Below are 18,870 nucleotides of genomic sequence, written 5' to 3'. Positions count from 1 at the left end.
TTCCTAGTCACTGCCTTGTCCCTGATCCTACTGTAGTGTCATAAGAAGATCCATATTTGATCCCTGTCTCTGTTCATGCTCCAGGCAATCTGAAAGCCTTGGAATTTTATGTATTTTTATAAATCATGAAATGAGTGAAGGATGGGACCTGAGATAGAGCCTGGATGGGACTGGACTCCAGTATTTTCCATCAGCTGATTATAGGGTTAAAACTATCACCCCTCGGTCCCTCTGAGGACAGGAGAGAGTACTGATACTGAGTTTAATCAACAAAGGCCAATGATTTTATCAACTTGCCTGTCTCCACCCTCAATTAAAACCCATGAATGCTGGGTTCAGAGAGCCTCAGGGAAGGTGATAACATCAAGGGATTGAGAGGGGGGAGAGTCCTGAGAGGTCTTGGAGGCTTGGCACCCCCAACTCCCCATTTACCTGATGCCTCTCCTCCATTAGGCTGTTCCTGACTTTTAATGTTTTATAATACCTGGGTACAGTAAGTAAATGCCTTTCCTGAGTTCTCTGAATATTTCTAATAAGTTATTGAACATGGGAGGTGGATTATAGAACCTGCGAATTTATAACCAGTCGGTCACACATGTAAGTGACAGTAGAAATTGTGATTAACACTTGAGAGTGTGAGCCATCCTCAGGGATGGAGCCCTCATCTTGTGATGTCTGGGTCACCTCTGTGGATTTAGTGTCAGAAGTAAGTAGAGTCTTGAATACCCAGTGGGTGTGAAGAACTGGTTGCTACTGACAGAGATTCCACATGTTTGGTGTGAGGGACAAAACCCAGACTCACTCTTTTCTACCATTTGTGTCTGGGGTGAGGCTCAGGGACAGGGGAACGTATTATGTTGAACAGAGCAGACAGAACCCCTTCCCAGCTCTCTGCAGTTTCAGAATTCCTGAAGAAATAGTTACTTGATTAAATGGGTTGTGACTTGTCCTGATTGTTTAACACTCAAATATTTTGTGTCCTGGGGCAAGTCACTTGCAGTGTCCTCAAATGAACAATTGGCCAGGTTACATGAGTTTTTTTTGAAAGGATTAGCAGTCATGACTGGAGAAGGAAATGGCAACCCACTCCAGTATTCTTGCCTGTAGAATTCCATGAACAGAGGAACCTGGTAGGCTGCAGTCCATTGGGTCTCAAGGAGTCGGACACAACTGAGTGACTAACAACATAGTCGGTTAACATTGTGATAGTTTCGGGTGGTCAGCAAAGCAACTCAGCCACATATATAAATGCATTCATTCTCCCCAATACTCTCTTTCCATCTAAGCTGCCACATAATACTGAGCTGCGTTCCATGTGCTCTACTGTTGGTTATCCAATGTCACACTTTCTTTTCCAATGGTGAAATGTTTCTACCACACATACATCCAGAGAAGAGCATTATAAACTCACAGGCTATTGTCCAGCTCTGATCATTATCAACATATGGAGAATATTCATAATAAGTATCCTCCCTTTTTGTTCTTTTGGAGTTAATCAGTGGCATAATGTCAATAAATCTATAGATACTCAGTAACAACATGTAATTATTTCCAGTATTATCCTGTCAGTGTGACACCTAATGACGTTGGTATCAATGCCCTGGACAGAAGGATACCAAGGGCCTTTTCACACTCACCCTACCATCACTGCACCCCACCATCTCCATTGCAAACAAACTGGTGGTTTCAGTTTTTCACCTGGTAGACCAAACAGTGAATCGCCTTCCTATTTGACCAAGATCCTCCCATCTCTGCAGCCTTGTGACCTGACTTCTGCCTGCTATCTCCATACACAGGTCCCTGCAAGGCCAAAATAATCAGATACTTCTACAAGGCCGGGTCTGGGTTCTTGGAGACGTTTGTATTTGGCAGCTTCAAAGCAAAGAGTAGCAATGTCAAGATCAGGGAGATCTGTCCCAGACCCACGGTGATCCTGGACATGACTTAGTGGCTAAGTCATGACTTTTCCTGAACACTTACTGTGAGCCCATCCCATAGGTCACAATGTTAAATGCCCCTGGACCAGGTGAGTGATATGGCTGGACATATTTGGAGTGGGGGTGGAGGCAGGGCGGACAACAAGGAATGGCGGGGATTATGGAAACTGGAGAGAAGGCTGCCCTCCTGAGAAGAGAGCAGCTCTGCTTAGCTTAGTTCATGGCTTTCAGAACTTGGTCCCTTGAGCAGCACCCTCAGTCCTGAAACCCGGTAGATGCAGATACTCAGGTCCCAACCATGTCTTACCAAATCAAACCTCAGACAGTGGAGATCTCAGATCTGTGTTTCAACAAATGTCTAATGGATTCTGAAACTTGCTTAGAGTTGAGACCCACTGCTCCCTGGTGGCTCAGATAGTAGAGAATCTGCCTGCAGTGTAGATGACCTGAGTTTGATCTCAGCATTGGGAAGATCACCTGGAGAAGGGAATGTGTGTCCACTCCAGTATTCTTGCCTGGAGAATTCCATTTAATCTTGTTTAATGGGAAGACTGTGTAGTCAGATCACTTAGTGTTGCCAACAATGTGAGAAGTTCATTTTTTTTTTTTATAAAATCTCCCACTGCTATTTTCCGGAAATGATTTGAAATTGTAAATGGTACTCTGTGTGTTAATAATACTTGGATGCTAGCCAGATTTGCAATCTCTGGTTTGTGTTTTTTCTTTTTTAATCTTGAAAATAATTCTAACAAAAATAGCATTCACAACACCATTTTAAGAAAGTAAACTACTTATTTCCAAAAAGCCAGGTGCTGTTTTATCAATTAGACTGAAATTGACCCCTCGTGCTTTGAATATGAATGATACTCACTGGACAAAGCCTCAGAAAAATCTAAACATCTTCTGCATGCCCCAGATACATTCCATCCTTACAGGATATGGCATTAGATCGTATGGAATTCAAATTTCTCACTTTTTAGAGGGAAAAACTGAGCATGAGGAGAAGAGATATGACCTGATTTCAGGTTTTGGGTCCTCTGATTTATCCAGATATAAACCCTGTGATTTTCCTGTCTTGTGATTTCTCTGAAGTTGCCCTCAGGAACAGAAAGCTTCCTAGTCAGAGATCTTAGTTATACATGACACAGGGAAGGGGGTTGTGGAGAGAGGATCAGCCCATCAGGAAGCTGTTCTAGGAGACTGGAGGGGTGTGCTCCCACCTGGGCCAAAGTGAGGACAGGTTAGGACAGGAGGACACTGGTTGAGAAAGACAGACAGATGAGAGAGGTGGGTGGGATAAGAGGAGTTTGTGCTCTTAGAGGGAGTCTCTGCTGCTCCCTGGTCTCAGGTGGACAGATTGAGGCAGGAAGAGGGGAAGGGCCAGAGGGCCTCTTGAACTGAAGTCTATTAATCATTTTACGATCTGCAGGTTGTGTGTCCTGAGCAAGTGGCTTCACCTCTTGAGCCACGGCTTTCTCCTTGACACAATGGGATTGAGGATCCAGATGTTGTTGGTTCATCTGAGGCTAAATGAAATCATTCATGTGAAACATCTCAGGAGAGAGCAGACCCTCCCCTCACACTGGCTATTTTGTGTGTAACTGGCTACTGATGTCCTTCTGTCCTGGGGTAACTTGGTATAAGACATACAGCCCTTCTAAAGTGTGCTACGTGGTTTTAACGACAAGTAAACACACAAGGATGAGGGAAGGGTCTGTGGGTGTGTCACCCTTGACGTGTGCACTCTGGTTTACAGCTTCCCATGCAGCAGAGTGCATACGCACAGACTCTGAAGTCAGATCCCTGGGCCCCAATCCTCTCTCTACCAGCTATGATCTAAGTAAATTACTTTATCTCCTGTTATCTCAGGTACCTCCTCAGTCACATGAGGAAATATCAACAGTTTCTCCCCTTTCTTTAAAAATTTTTGAGGATTTGATGAGTTTTATGTGTTAGGTGCTTAGGATAATGCCTGCCAAAATGAGGAATTTAAGTTTTTCCTGATGTAATTATTCATTACTGCTATAATTACTACTACAAAGAACTTTGACTTCTCCAGAGAAGGAATACATGCCAGTTGCCTCCATTGCTTCCATGGCAGCCACATGATGTGGGAAGCACGGATCTCACATGACACCTGAACACATGAGGTTCTGGGAGATTTAAATCCTCACACACAAAGTTAGGAATACACAGAGCTGGTACCCTAATTGAGGTCCTATGGCCCCATCACCAATGAGGGAGAGCAGGAGGAAGAAGGTGGCCATAGGAAGTCTTCCAAGGTCCCCTGAAGTCCACTCATGCAGGCAGCATTTCTGTTTGCAACACCAGGTGAGGGATAGCAAGTGGTCATGTGGTGGAGAGGTATTCACTTCCCTGCTTCCTTCGGCCCCCTCCCCTTACTCGTTTTTCAATGCATAATGAAGGTTATACTTCAGGATGGCCTAACCTCCTCCAGCTCAGTTTCTCCCTGGACCAATGCCTGAAAAAGAGCAAGTGTTCATCCAGTGCAGAAGCTGTGGCAATGGTTGCAGGAAGCTGTCCTGTGTCACCCCTGTCATCTGAGGTAGGTGAGGGGGGACAGGGTATTGAGGCCCAGATGTGATGAAAGTATCACAAGGCTGAAAAGGAGGACCTGGGCTAACACACTGCTATTCACCTATGTGTCCTTCGATCCACTGTCTCTCCTCACTGACCGTCCATCATGTATGTGCCATGCACGGCTCCAGGTGCTCAGATGCTCTCTGAATGTCCATATTGGACAAACTCCATCTGTCTGATCACAGTCTGTGCTAACATTAGACCCACAGGCATAATCAAGCCTAATAATTGCTGTTCTCAGACTAGATCTCAGACTTGGCCCCTGCAGAAAGAAGGCATGGTTAGCAGGGAGATTTCACAATAAACAGGACTGACCCAGCTCCTCCCATGCCTCACTCCCTTCCTCATCCTCTGATCCCACCCCCAGCCAGGATATTAAAAGCTCAGTCTTTCCGTCCCCAGCATCCTCAGGAGCCCTCCTGCAAGCCCACAAAGATGAACCGGCTCTGTCTCTCTGCAGTCCTTCTCTTCCTCCTGGTTATCCTGGTGGACAGCACCCCTGTGTATGAAAACCATACCCAGGACCAAGGTAGGTCTGCATTCCCCTCTCCTGTACAGACTGGAGGGAAATGATGGAAGTCCATGGAAGGGCTGAGGGCCAGTTGTGACCACACTGCTACCAGTCTTCTCTGGATTTCTCCTGTCACATTGGGCAGGATGTTTGTTTGTTCAGTTTTGGCAGCATTGGTCTTCTTGAGTATGTGAGGATATTCCCTAGTTACCAGGGCTACTCTCTGTTTGTGGTGTGTGGGCTTCTCATAGGGATGGCGTCTCTTGTTGCAGAGTAGGGACGCTAGGCATCTGGGCTCAGTAGTTGCAGATCACCTGCGTAGTTGCCCCAAGATATGTGGATCCTCCCAACCAGGGATAGAACCCATGTCCCCCGCATTAGTATGTGGATTCTTATCTACTCTACCACCAGGGAAGTCTTATGTTGGAAACTTTTAACTCAGCTAATATCATGATGCTCATGAGAATATCTTCAAAATTTTATATTAAGTATATATCTATCTCACCTAACTCTACCAGATCAGGGCCCATTTCTGAGACTCTATTCGTGGTCCCTGCCTTGTCCATGAACCTTGCTGTAGTGTAGTAACAAAAAGCTGCCTATTTGATCCTTGTTTTGGTTAATAGCCCAGGCCTCCTAAAACTTGGGATTTACTGACTTTATAGGTTATAAGATGAGTCACAAGAGGAGACTCAAGGTACCTTCAGGATGGAGTTGTTCTCCAAGAAACTTCAAACATCCATTTCATGGTTCCAGTTTTCACCATGTCTCATTCCAGCACCTCTGTGGAGAGGGGAGGGCCCTGAGAGTGAGATCAATCACCCGTGGCTGATGATCCAACCACTATGGCTGTTTAGTGAACCTGGGAAGAAATACATTAAACTGGGCTCAGAGAGCTTGTGTGTTTTTGAAAACAGGAAGTTGATGTGAGGGTGCTGTGCTCACTAGGGCACAGAGGCTGGGCACCCCTCCCTCCCACTCTGCATACACATCTCTTCCATTTTACTGCCTTGAGTAACATTTTGTATAGTTATCTGGGAAGTGTAAGCAAGTGTTTTTTCCTAAGTTCAGCCACCAATTGTATTGAGCCATTGATTTTGAAGGTGGGTCATGGACATCCTGATTTTAGCCGTTTGATCACAAGCATGAGCAACTTGGGACCTCAGGGCTAGCAGCTGAATTGAGGATGGTCTTGAGTCCTCAACCTGCAGAATCTGCACTAACTCCACAGATTTCTAATCAGAAGTTAATTGACTTGCTAGACACCCAATGGGTGTTTGGAGACTCAGTTGCTCTTAAAGGACCACATCTTTGTTGTCAGAGTCAAACCCAGACTCACTCTCCCCTGTGATTCAGGGGCTCAGGTGATGCTCCAAAAGAGGGGATTCATGAAAGTAGGACCTTGCACCCAGAAACTGTTCTCAGTTATCTGTATTTTCAGAGTTCCTGGCAGAATGAGGTAGTGTATCAAATGGGTTGTAATGTGACAGTGTCTTGTCCTGACCCAGATACCTACATGTCCTCAGGCAAGTCATCTGCTATTTTCTCATTGGAACAGGGGATACATGTTACATGGGTGTTTGAACAGAAACCAGTCATGAATATAAAGAGTTGAATCACATTTCATGGTGAATTTTGTGCATTTTCCACCAAGATGTGTTAATCTGAAAATGATTTCTCTATCTACTTGCTCTGGGTGAGAAAGTATATTTAGGTGTCAAATAGCAATCATTCCTCTATTGTGAATATGACCAGAAAAACCTGGGATGAGTGAGCAGCAGATCCACTGCAGAAAAAAACAAGAAACACACAGAGCCCATTGTGGGTTTGCCCTTGGGACCAAGGCTGATACAATATTAGAAAAATCTCCAGGCCCTTTCCTTTGTCCTCTTTTGACTATTATTTTATTATCCATATTGTCCCCTTCCTTGTCCACTGTTGACCATTACTTAATTATGCATATTTGATGCTTGTTCTGTTGCATGAGCCCAGCCTCCTGAAACTCCTGGAATCTACTGTCTTTCATAGGTCTGGAGACAAACCATAGAAGGACACCTGAGAAGCGGTCAATAATAGATGTGATTAGAAATGTCATTGATGGTGTGGTTAAAGGTTTGAATTTTTTCCACCTCTGGGGAGAGGGGAGGGCACTGGGATCGAGAACAGTCACCACTGGTCAATGATTCAATCAACATGCAAGTTTAGTGAAAACTCAATGAAAATCCATAAATATGGGCATTCAGGGAGCTTTTGGGGTGGTATCACACAACAGTGATGTGAGGGTCCAGTGTTCTCTAGGACACGAAGGCTCCTCACAACTCCACTTCCACTTTGCCCTGCATGTCTCACTCATTTTTGCTGTGCTTAGATTTATCCTTAATAATAACGTGAGAGCTGTGTTTGAGTGGGGTTCCTGAGTTTGGTCGTCAGTTTTATTGAATTATTGAACATGGAGTGCGGTAATGTTACCTCCAAGTTTTAGCTACTTTGTCAAATCACAACCACTTCACTGTCATCAGAATTGAGGACAGTTTTGAGCCCTCGACATGCAGAATCTGTACTAACTCCCCGGATTTTCTGTCGGAATAAAATAGACTTGCAGGAACCCAGTGGGTGTTTGGGGAATTGGATGTTGTTGCTAGAGACGCCACATATTTGGTGTCAGGGAAACCCAAACTCACCCTCTGTGTGCTTTGGGAGCTCAGGTGAGTTCTGGGGACAGGGAAGTAATGCAAGTGTAACACTGCACTCAGAAGCTCTCAGAAATTATCTGTATTTTCAGAGTTCCTGGCAGAATAGGATAGTATATCAAACGGGTTGTGACATAACCTTATCTTGTCCTGACCTGCCACACACATGCTGTGTGTCCTGGGGCAAGTCATCTAGAGCTTCCTCATCTGAACAGCAGATACCTGCTACATGGATTCTTTGAACATATTACTGGCCATAAATATAAGAAGTGTATTCACCTTCATGGCCAAATTTGGTTATTTTCCTGTGGATATGTTCATTTGAAATAACTCCTCTACCTACTTTTTTGGGGCCAGAGAGAATAATTATGTGTCAAATAATGATTATTTCTCTCATAAAAATTAATCAGAACAACCTGGGAAAAATGATCAGAGTATCCAGGCCTTTTCTCTTGTCCATGTTTCACTATCATTTTATTATCCATATTTTATCTTTGTCTTGGTTCATGGTCCAAGACTCTGAAAATTTTGGAATTTTTGTCTTTCATAGGTACCAAGATATTTCATGGACTAAAAGGATTGGCTGACATAATCAGTAATGGAATTCAAGGTTTGAGACTTCTTTACCTTAGGGGGAAGGGAGAGCACTGAGGTTGAGATCAGTCATCACTGCCCAAAGATTCAATCAATATCCCTATTGAAGGAAACCTCAGTAAAGGTTAAAAAATAAAAATAAAACTCCATAAATTCTGGCATTCAGAGAGCTTATGGATGGGAACCAATGGTGGTGATGTGAGGGTGCTGTGCTCTCTGGGGCATGAATGCTCACCACACCTCCACTCTTTCTTTGCCCTCCATGTCTCTTCCATTTCACTGTTTCTGAGTTTTCTCCTGTATATTAATCTGAGGGCAGTAAGTATAGGTTTTCCTGAGTTCAGTCGCCGGTTTGATTGAGATATTGAGCTTGGAGGTGGGGTCATGAAGACTACCATTTTTAGTTACTTGGTCAGAAGTGTGAGTGACTCGAACCACATGACTGGCATCTGAAGTCAGGAGAGTCTTGATACCTCAACCTGTGGCATGGGCACTAACTCCAAAGATATGGTATCAGAAGCCAATTGACAGTGGGGCGCCCACTGGGTATCGGGAATTGGATGGGGTTGGTGCAGAAACCATATCTTTGCAGTCAGAAAAAACCTCAGACTCACCATGCCTTGTGATTTGAGGGCTCACATGAGGCTTGGGAAGGTGAGTAGTGAGAATAGGACACTGCACCCAGAAACTCTTACCAGTTATCTATATTTTCAAGCTCCTAGCAGAATCAATAGTGTATCAATGGGGTGTGATATGACAGTGTCTTGTCCTGATCCCACCACCCACACGCTTGTGTCACAGAGCAAGTCATCTGCAGTTTCCTCATCTGAATAGGGGAAATTTCTTACATGAGTTCTTTGAACTGATGATGAGTCGTGAATATAAACAGTTTATCCCCATTTCATAAACAGATTTGTCCATTTTCCACCACAATGTGTTAATCTGAAAAAACTTTCTCTACCTATTTGTTTTGGACAATTAAAACTATTTCTTTATCAAATAATGATTATTTCTCTATTATGAAAACTAATTGAAAGATATGGAGCCACTGCGGAGAGCAACTGCAGGGAAAGCAGGAAACACAGCCCCTGTGTGGTAGGCTGTGGGACCAAGCCTGAGACAATGTTACTAAAGTCTCCAGGCTCCTTCCCGTGTCCTTTTTGACTGTCATTTTCCTGTTCATATTTGATCGTTTCCCTGTTTCATGGACCAGGCCTCCTGAAACTCTTGCAATTTACTCTCTTTCATAGGTCAGTTGATGATTTCTGGAACACAGCTTGAGAACCATACAGTCGAGGAGTTCCCAACACAAATACTCAAACGTGGTAAGAAAGGTTTTGTATTTTCTGCACCTCTGGTGAGAGGGAAGGTCACTGAGATTGAGATCAATCACCAATGGCCAATGATTCAATCAATAAGCCTGTTTCTTGAAACCTCAGTTCAGTCAGTTTAGTTCAGTCACTCAGTCATTTCTAACTCTTTGCGACCCCATGGACTGCAGCACGCCAGGCCTTCCTGGCCATCACCATCTACTGGAGCTGACTTTTTCACTCTCCTCTTTTACTTTCATCAAGTGGTTCTTTAGATCTTCTTCACTTTAGAACCTCAAACCTGCATCAATATTGGGATTTAGAGAGTTTTTGGGTGGTGAATACAAATACATGATGTGAGAGTGCTGTGCTCACTAGGCCATGAAGGCTCTGCCAACCCACAGTCCCCCTTCGTCCTACACATCTCCTCCATTTCACTCTTTGTGAATTTTCATTTCTATTAATCTGAAAATGGGCTTCCCTTGTAGCTCAGTCGGTAAAGACTCTGCCTGCAGTACAGGAGACTCGGGTTCAATCCCTGGGTTGGGAAGATCCCCTGGAGAAGGAAATGACAACCCACTCCAGTATCCTTGTCTGGAAAAGAGCCTGGTGGGCTGCAGTCCATGGGGTCGCAAAAAGTCGGGCACGACTGAGCGACTAACACTTAGTTACTTACTTAATCTGAGAATAGTCAATAAGGGTTTTCCTTAGTCTGGTTGTCAGTTCCATTCAGTTACTGAACATGGAGATGTGGTCATGGAACCTCCAAATTTTAGCCATTTGGTCACAAGCATAAGTAACTTTGGACCACACGGTTGGTACTAAAGTGAGGACAGTTGTGATCCCTCAGTGGGTGGGATCTGTACCAACTGCACGGATTTCATTTCACATGTTAAGTGACTAGGGGACACCCAGGAGTGGTTTGGGGAATTGGCTGATGTTGGTCCAGATAACACATATTTGGTGTCAAAGGATACCCAAACTCACTCTCTGCTGTGATTTGGGAGCTTAGGTGAGGTTTACGGACAGGGAAGTAATGAAAGTAGGACACTGCATCCAGAAACTCATACAAGTAAACGGTATTTTTAGAATTCCTGGTAGAATCAGGTATTGTATCAGATGGGTTGTGACGTGATAGTATCTTTTCCTGACTCTACCACCCCTATGCTCTGTGTTTTGTCCATTATCCACCAGTGTGTTAATCTGAAGAACATGATCCTTGACCTCCTTTGGTCAAGAGATAATATTAATATGTCAAGTAATGATTATTCCTCTATGATTAAAATGAGCAGACAGACACAGGATCACTGAGCAGGGAAACTGCAGGAACACAAGAAACACAGTCTTTGTCTCATGGGATCTAGGTTAAGACAATACAAGCAAAGTCTCTAGGCCCTTTCACTTGTCCTCTTTTGACTATTATTTTATTAATCCTATATTTGTTCCATATTTGATCCTTGTCCTGCTTCATTGCCCAGGCCTCCTGAAACTCTTGGAATTTCCTTTCTTTGTTAAGTCATGAGAGCACTCAGGGAAAGCAACCCAGGAAATCTTCAGGTCTGGGCTGGTCCTCCAAAAACTTAAACACCCATTTAGAGGTTGGAAATTTCACCACTTTCTTGCCAGCACCTCTGAGGAGGAAGGAAGACTCTGAGATTGAGATCAATCAGCAATGGCCACTAACTCAGTCAATATGGCTATTTATTGAAAACCTCCATAAGAATCCATAAATATTTGGTTTCAGAGAAGTTTTGTGGCTAATGATAACCCATACAGACTATTTCACTATCCTGTAAGGAGACTGAATGTTAGAGGGAGATTGACCATTGTGTAGATGTGCCCCATCTTTTACTAAAAGGAAATCAATTATATCCATTCTATTTGATGACTGTGCACCTGTGGAGAGAATGACAATGGGAGTTATTATGTCCCTACAATGCATTGTTCTTGGGGTGGAGAAACAGCTGTGAAAAAATATGGCAATATAGCTTGCCTTGTAGTAGGGAGACAAACAATAGCAAGGAGGAGAAATCCTATGGTAGGTTATAAGTTTTTAGAAGGTAGAGAGTGGTGCGCAAAATGGATGCTGTGCTTCTTCTCCACAGTTTCAGGGAAACCTTCTATGATAAGGAGGCATTGAGTAGAGGCTGCAGAAGTAACGTGCCTGGTCTGTTTGAGCAGCAGCTGGGACCTGGCTGGCTGGAGCTGAGTGGGTGGAGGGAAGGGGAACGGAAGGGGATGAGGCAGAGATGTCATGGGGGCAGGTCGTGAGGAGCCTTGTGGGCCTTTATGAGAATCAGAGTTTGATTCTCAGAGAAAAGGGAAGTCACTGAGGAGGTGGTCTTGGGAGCAATGGGATAGGGCTCAGTAACAGGATCTCTGAGGCTGCAGTGCACAGAGTGTCCTCTAGGGGGCAAAGAGCAGAGACAGAGGCCCAGTGCCCAGTGAGCAGGCTGCTGCAGTGGTCCACATGGAGTGTGACCTATGTTGTTCCCTGGATGGATCCCAGGTCTCTCCAATAAAATGAATGTCTTGCTCTGTTGAAGTTTCTATGGAGGCTTAATTACCTAGCCATGATGCATTAAATCATTATCCATTGGAGATTGTTCAGCAGACAGCTCCATTATCCTCCCAGAGGTTGAGGGAAGGCAAAGAGGTGGTGGATAGAAGACCACAGTGGAGGGTGGGAATGAAAGTGCCCACCGCCCTGTAGACAGTCCTTTCCTGTGCAATAACCCGTTCTGGTTTACAAGTGTCTTTCCAAAATACTGTCTTCACATACCAGAAGACACTTTTATTGTTCTCATCACATTAGAAATACCAAGATGTTTAGGAACTCAGTGTCAGAAAAAGGATCAAAAAACAAAAACAAAACACATCTATTTCTTCTTATAATCACAGTATCAACATGTTGATAGTTCAACATTCAATTTATTCAGTCCTCATGAGGGATCAGAAGTAAACACACTGGTATGTTTCCTTCAGGCCCTTTCCCATTATAACATGATTCCTTCACATTTTTTATTTACAGTGGAAAGTTTTTACCATATACAAAGGCGCAGAGAACAATATTATAAAACCCAGGTACCCAGACCCAGTATTTATTGACATATAGGGAATGATTTTCACCTGTGACCTCTTTTTGTTGCTATAGAGTTGTGTATTTCTTTTTTAACATTTATTTGGTGCTTTTGGTGTTAGTTGCAGGCCACAGGCTCAGTAGTTGTGGCCTGCTGACTTAGATGTCCCTCAGGATGTGGGACTTTAATTCTCTTATAAAGGGATTGGACCCTGGACTCCTGCACTGTAAGGCAGATTCTTAACCAGTTGCCCACCAGGGAAGTTCTTTAGAAGTTTTTGAGGCTAAGCAAAGGCATTATACCAATTTTTGTTAAAATACTCATGAGGAGGTATAGAAGTGTACATGGTTAATATATCATGTCACCCCTAGCAACATTCCTAATTCTGTCCCAGAAAGAAGGTTTTCAAATGGCCTTTTCCATCTGACCATCCTCCAAAACCTAGCATTCTCTATTGCAAACAAACTGGCAGTTCTAGCTGTTGTCCTTGTACGAGCTGTGATGACCGTCCTCATAACTGAGCCATTGCCCCTCCTTTCCCAGCAGCTTCTAAGCCTGAATTCTGCCTGGAGCCTGAGTTAAAGGGTCCCTGCAAGGACCAGATGACCCGGTACTTCTACAATGCCAAGACCGGGTACTGCGAGCCATTTGTATATGGCGGCTGCGAAGGGAACAAGAACAACTTCCAGACACTATCGGACTGCATAGTGACCTGCTGTCCAGTGACAGTATCCCTGTGGTAAGACAGGGGGCAGGGCACAGGGGGAGGGGATGGACTGGGGAAGGAGGTGGAGCTCAGGGGACCACTCACCAGTCAAACCTGCACAGTGTCTTCCTCCTTAATGCTTCCCAGGAGAAGAGGGGGCATTGTCCTGTGAAACCACACACTGAGCAAGTTCTCCAGGAGTCAGCTTGGCAGGTCAAAGCGAGATGCCTTTTATGACAATCTGAGCCTAATCACATGCTCCTCCATCTTAGATATGAATACTGAATCAACCACTCTCCAGGGCAGGTCTGCAGGGCTCCTGAGCACCCCATCTTGGCATGGAAAACTTACTTCCTTCTTGTTTGCCATTCAGGGCATGAGGACTATTGTTTCATATTTTTTGGAAACTCTAGACTCTGTCAAGATGATGGGTGTCCACATCTGGGCTACAATGATGACACTCAACAAGTTCCTTTCTTTTTGCAGAGGACATGTGAAGAATGGTTCCCAGAAAATGTGACGTCTGAGAAGGACCCCTGCAGGGCTGGGCCATGGCTGCTTCTGAAACTGTTCAGTCTCTCACAGTCCTTCTCTCCCCTACCTTCCTCAGCAGAACCTGTATAATTCCTTTCTTCTATTGGTCAACATGTCTAAATCTGTCTCACCCAGCTGGCTCTCAGCACCATGAGAACATCTTCTCTTTATTCCTAGCACTGAGCTCAGCTGCTAGCACCAAGGAGACAGTTCCTAATTATTGGAGGAAGAAAGGAAGAAATGTAGGAGCACATTCGTCACGACCAGAGTAACTATAGAGCCTAAAGTTTGACGCAGAATTTTTGTCTTAAACCATATCCTCACTACATCCTCACCTTCATCCCCCTCCCCACGATCACTGCTCTCTTTGTGAGTGCCGAATGTGGAGTTTCTCGCATCCAGTTCTCAGAATCAGTAATGGGAGAAGGGTATGTGATGAAGAAGCTTCTTGATCCTACAATGATGTTGGAATTTTCCTTTCCATAGCTTCAAACACTGGCTTATATTTCAATAATAATGCATTTTAATAAATAATTCAATAATGCATTTCAATAAATGTATATTCTAAAGTAAACTGACTGAAGTGGAGTCTTTTGCATGAAACTGCAAACCTTAACCAAGAGGGTCCATGGGAATATTGGTCTTTCTCACTGTTCTGCAGACAGTGGGCACCTCCTGGTTCACTGTCCAGAGACTGTCCCTACCAGGTATCAGAAGCAAACCCATCACAGCATCATTGACCTCTTAATAGCCACTCCAAGCTACACAGAAACCTGGGAGAAACAAATCTCCACATGAGCTTTCATTTCTTTCTTCTAAGTTCAGTCAAATTTGGGGGCAGGCTGTCCTCCTGGACCCTCAGGAATAGGCATGAGGCTCAGTTGTCCACTTTTCTAAGGAATATGATTCCCTGAAGTAACAGGTGGGGAGGGACTTCTTACTTCAGTTAAAGAAGGGCAATTATCATTTAGTATTCCAGTCTCTGTGTAAGCATTTTGCCTGTATTATTCTATTAGTCATGCTTAGAATCCTTCAAGGAAGAGAATGGCCTCATAGAGATGGCACTTATATCCTGTATTCATTTTGTAAGATGGCAGGTCCCCACTCTCCCAAGTAAAGGGACTTTGATGACATTACCCTGCTGTGCTTCTAGAAAGATTTAGGATGGAGGCACCTGGAGAACAGAGAGTATCTGTTTCAATTCAGATCGGTGAAGTTTGACTTGGAGACCTCAGCAAGTAGGGTATTTAAATGAACGAGAACACACAGGGTGCTGGTGCTCTTACACCCTTCCTTGAAATCTTTGGCAAATTCTCAACATCTCTGAGCTTTGGTTTCTTTAGTTATAAAATAAGGCCCCAGATGACAGAGTTAGCAAAAGAAAGAACTGGGACTCCAACTGGGTCATCTGTTCTAAGAACCCCTAGTGCAGAGTCCACAGTTGTGGTGGGGTAGTGTTGGAAACGATCTTCCAAGGTCCCTGAGATCTACTCAGGGAGGCAACTCTCCTGTTGGTGAAACCAGGTGAGGGGCAGTGTGTGGTCAGCTCTGGAGACGTTGCTTGTCTCTTCCTCCCTTTTGCCCATTCTCCTTACTTTTTTTCTACCCAGAATATCAGGGTTTGTGCCCCAGATGGAGATGCTCTTCCCCCAGCTCAACATCTGCCTGGGCCATTGCCATGTAAAGAGCTGGGTTCTGTCCAATAGAGAGGCTGCCACAATGATTTCTGGTAGCTTACCTGTGTTATACCTGTCTTCTGAAGTAGGTGGGGTTAATGTAAGAGAGGGGGCATTGACACCCAAGTGTGATGACACCTGCATGAGTCTGTAAAGGAGGACCTGAGCGAACACACTACTGTTTACTTACTCGTCCTTTGATCTGCTCTCACCCACTCACTGACCATCCAATGCCATGTGCTGCTCTAGGTGCTGGGATGCTCTTTGTGTAACCATATTGCACAAAATTCCACCCGTAGAATCACATTCTGTGCTTTCACAAGACCACAGAGTCAAGTTTGAGAATCAGGGTACTTGGCATTTGGCCCCACCAGACAGAAACAGGACATAGGAGCTTGGTGGACTATAGTCCATGGGAATCTCAGACTCAGAGCAGACTGAGTGACTCAGCAGACATGCACACACAGGCAGAAGCAGGATAATGGAAGCTGGCGAGATTACATGTTTGTTGTACATGACTGACTCCAGATCCTCCATTTCCTCACTCCCCTCCTTCTCACCTGTTCTTACCTATCTGCTGGGATGTGAGCTGATCTCTCAGCATCTGTCTTTCCATAGACATCCTTCTGCAAGGTCACAAATATGAACAGACTCTGCTCCTCTGCAGCCCTGCTCATTCTCCTTGGCACCATGCTGGGCACCATCCCTGGAGGTGAAACAAGCAACCAGGCTCAGAGTAAGTCCCAGCTCACCTGTTCTCTACAGGCTGGAGGGAAAGGAGGTGAGTCCATGGAAGAGGCAGGAAGAGGCGTATGGTGGATGCTGCCAGCCCTCTTTGGATTTCTTCTGGAAAGTGAGCAGTTGAACTCCAGGGACATTTCTTGACTCTCAAAAAGTGTCATTATGTGTTCTGCTTTTAATAAAAATCTCCCACCTCATTTTACAGAATTATGAACTTCATCTCTGTCACTGTCTATTGCTAGACTCTACCCCGTCCCTAAAAACCACTTTAGAATAGTAAAGAGATCCATATTTGATACTTGCGCCAGTTCATGCCCTAGGCCTCCTAAAACTCTTGGATTTTATTGTCCTGCTCTAAGTAATGAGATCAGTGGAGGATGAGGTCTTAGATAGTGTCTGTGTGCACCTGGATCCAGAACATGCCATCAGATGATTAGAGGGTTAAGTGATCAGTCCCCAATTACTCTGGGGAGAGGAGTGAGTACTGATACTGAGTTCCATTAACAATGGCCAAAGATTCCATCAATTTGCCTCCATCCAACCCTCAATTGAAACCCACCAACACTAGAATCAGAGAGCTTCAAGGGATGTGATAACATTAAGGGCTTGTAAGGGAGGCATGTCCTGAGATGGCATGGAGGCTCAGCATTTCCTACTCCCTCTTTGCCTTATGCTTCTCCTCCATTTTGCTGTCCCTGAGTTTTATCATTGATAATGACTGGCAATAGTATGTAAAGGGCTTATCTGAATTCAGTGAGTGGTTCTGATGTTCAACATGGGAGGTGAGTCAAAGGATCTCAGAAATAATAGCCAGTTGTTTACAAGTATACGTGACCCCAGGGCTCAAGATCAACTCTTGAATTGTGGGCAGTTCTCAGAGATTGAGCCTTCACCCTATGGGTTCAGGGTCACCTCTGAGGATTTACCATCAGAAGTGAATTGACTTCTGGATGCCCAGTCAGTGTGGGGGAACTGGTTCCTGTTGGCAGAGATCCCACATATTTGGTGTCTGGGACAAACTCAGATTCTCTCTTTTCTACCATTTGTGTCTGGGCCTCAGACACTGGGGAAGATATTATGTTGAGCAAAGTACTCAAAACCCCTCACCACGGGGGGTGTGGCAGTCCTAAGATGGCAGAGGAATAAGAATCAAAACCGGAGTACTCTTTTGCCCCCTTCTGATGCCTATGTCAGAAGCTTTCTCTATCTCCTTTATACTTTAATAAAACTTTATTACACAAAAGCTCTGAGCGATCCAGCCTCGTCTCTGGCCCCAGATTGAATTCATCTCCTCCGGAGGCCAAGAATCCCACGTCTCATCATTCAATAACAACCTTTCATCTTGGGGGCTCGTCTGGGATCCTTCAGGACAAGATGGGAGCTAACAATTCCAGCCTCACTCCTTTGAACTGTATCCTGAAAAACTGGGATAGATTTGATCCCCAGGGCTTAAAGAAGACACACCTGGTCTTACTATGTGATACTGCATGGCCACGGTACCCACTGGAGGATGGCGAACGGTGGCCAGTTGGAGGATACTGGGGCAACTTACTCCGTGCTTACTGAAGCCCCCGGCCCACTTTCTTCCCAATCCACTTCCGTAATGGGACTGTCTGGAGGAGCCAAAAGATGGGCCCGATAATCTATGTGAGCCTACTTCTGCTGACTCCAGAAATCCTGAGTCTGCCGTTTGATCCTCAAGACAATGCCTTCCTGTCCTGAGCTCACTCCTATGCTGCATTCCACAATCGGTCTAACTGCTGGGTCTGTGGAGCACTCCCCTCTTCATCAGTGGAAGGCGTCCCATGGTGGACATCTCCACTTCAAGGAAAGGACTTTCTCCAAGTCTGCAGATACCTTCAACAATCGCATGTGATGCCTCTTCTTAAACTGATGACATCTAACAACCTTAAGATGGACTGATGTAACTATGGACGTAATGTGACTTTTCATTTTGATTTTAACTTGGTTTAATGACTATTTTGCCTTACGTCTGTAACTGTATAATGGGGTTTTCTAACAGTCTAAAAGCTTTTAATTTACAAATAGTTGTCCAAGCTCCTATGAGTGCCACAGCCTCCTCCAACTATTACTTAGAGCCCCTGGATCAGACATCCTCACCATGAGGATTAGGAGAATATGTTGCCTCACCAATATAGGGACAACGCCCCTTGTCAGCTCGGAAGCAGTTATGGAATGAGAACAATGCCCCTTTTCCCTAGGCAACATAATTCTCCTAAAAGAAAAGGGGGGAATGAGTCATTTCCTAGGCAGGTTGATAAGAAGTCTAGGGGTCCCCAAGGAGAGAGAGGTCTGGGATATTCAAGGAGGAAGAAAGGACAAACTTTTACTTTTTTTCCTCTGCATTCCTTAGGATTATATAACAATAATGTATCCTGCTTGAGGACAGTCTTTGGATTAAACCCTCTGGCTAATTCTGTTATCTTAAAACATAAATTATGGGAGTAGGTCTGGTCTTTACAAGGATGT

The 18,870-nt window shown here is 44.6% G+C and overlaps 1 protein-coding gene across 1 annotated transcript; it reads left to right on the top strand.

The window, feature by feature from the left end:
- Positions 1-4,963: 4,963 nt before the first annotated feature.
- Positions 4,964-14,532, top strand: LOC122448302 (trophoblast Kunitz domain protein 1-like). The gene is made up of 6 exons (XM_043479524.1): positions 4,964-5,067; positions 7,078-7,161; positions 8,290-8,349; positions 9,584-9,658; positions 13,267-13,462; positions 13,916-14,532. Coding segments are annotated over exons 1-6 (510 nt in total). The 5' UTR covers positions 4,964-4,973; the 3' UTR covers positions 13,917-14,532.
- Positions 14,533-18,870: the final 4,338 nt, after the last annotated feature.

Source organism: Cervus canadensis, chromosome 10 (genome assembly GCF_019320065.1).
Source record: "Cervus canadensis isolate Bull #8, Minnesota chromosome 10, ASM1932006v1, whole genome shotgun sequence".
In the NCBI taxonomy this organism is placed as follows: Eukaryota; Metazoa; Chordata; class Mammalia; order Artiodactyla; family Cervidae; genus Cervus; species Cervus canadensis.
Note: the sequence above shows the minus strand (reverse complement) of the source record. Positions and strands in the feature narration are given on the sequence as shown.

Coding starts and splice junctions, on each gene's coding strand:
- LOC122448302 (XM_043479524.1), top strand. CDS start 4,974: ATGAACCGGCTCTGTCTCTCTGCAGTCCTTCTCTTCCTCCTGGTTATC. Junction 5,068..7,077: donor AAACCATACCCAGGACCAAG/GTAGGTCTGCAT, acceptor TGTCTTTCATAG/GTCTGGAGACAAACCATAGA. Junction 8,350..9,583: donor AATCAGTAATGGAATTCAAG/GTTTGAGACTTC, acceptor TCTCTTTCATAG/GTCAGTTGATGATTTCTGGA.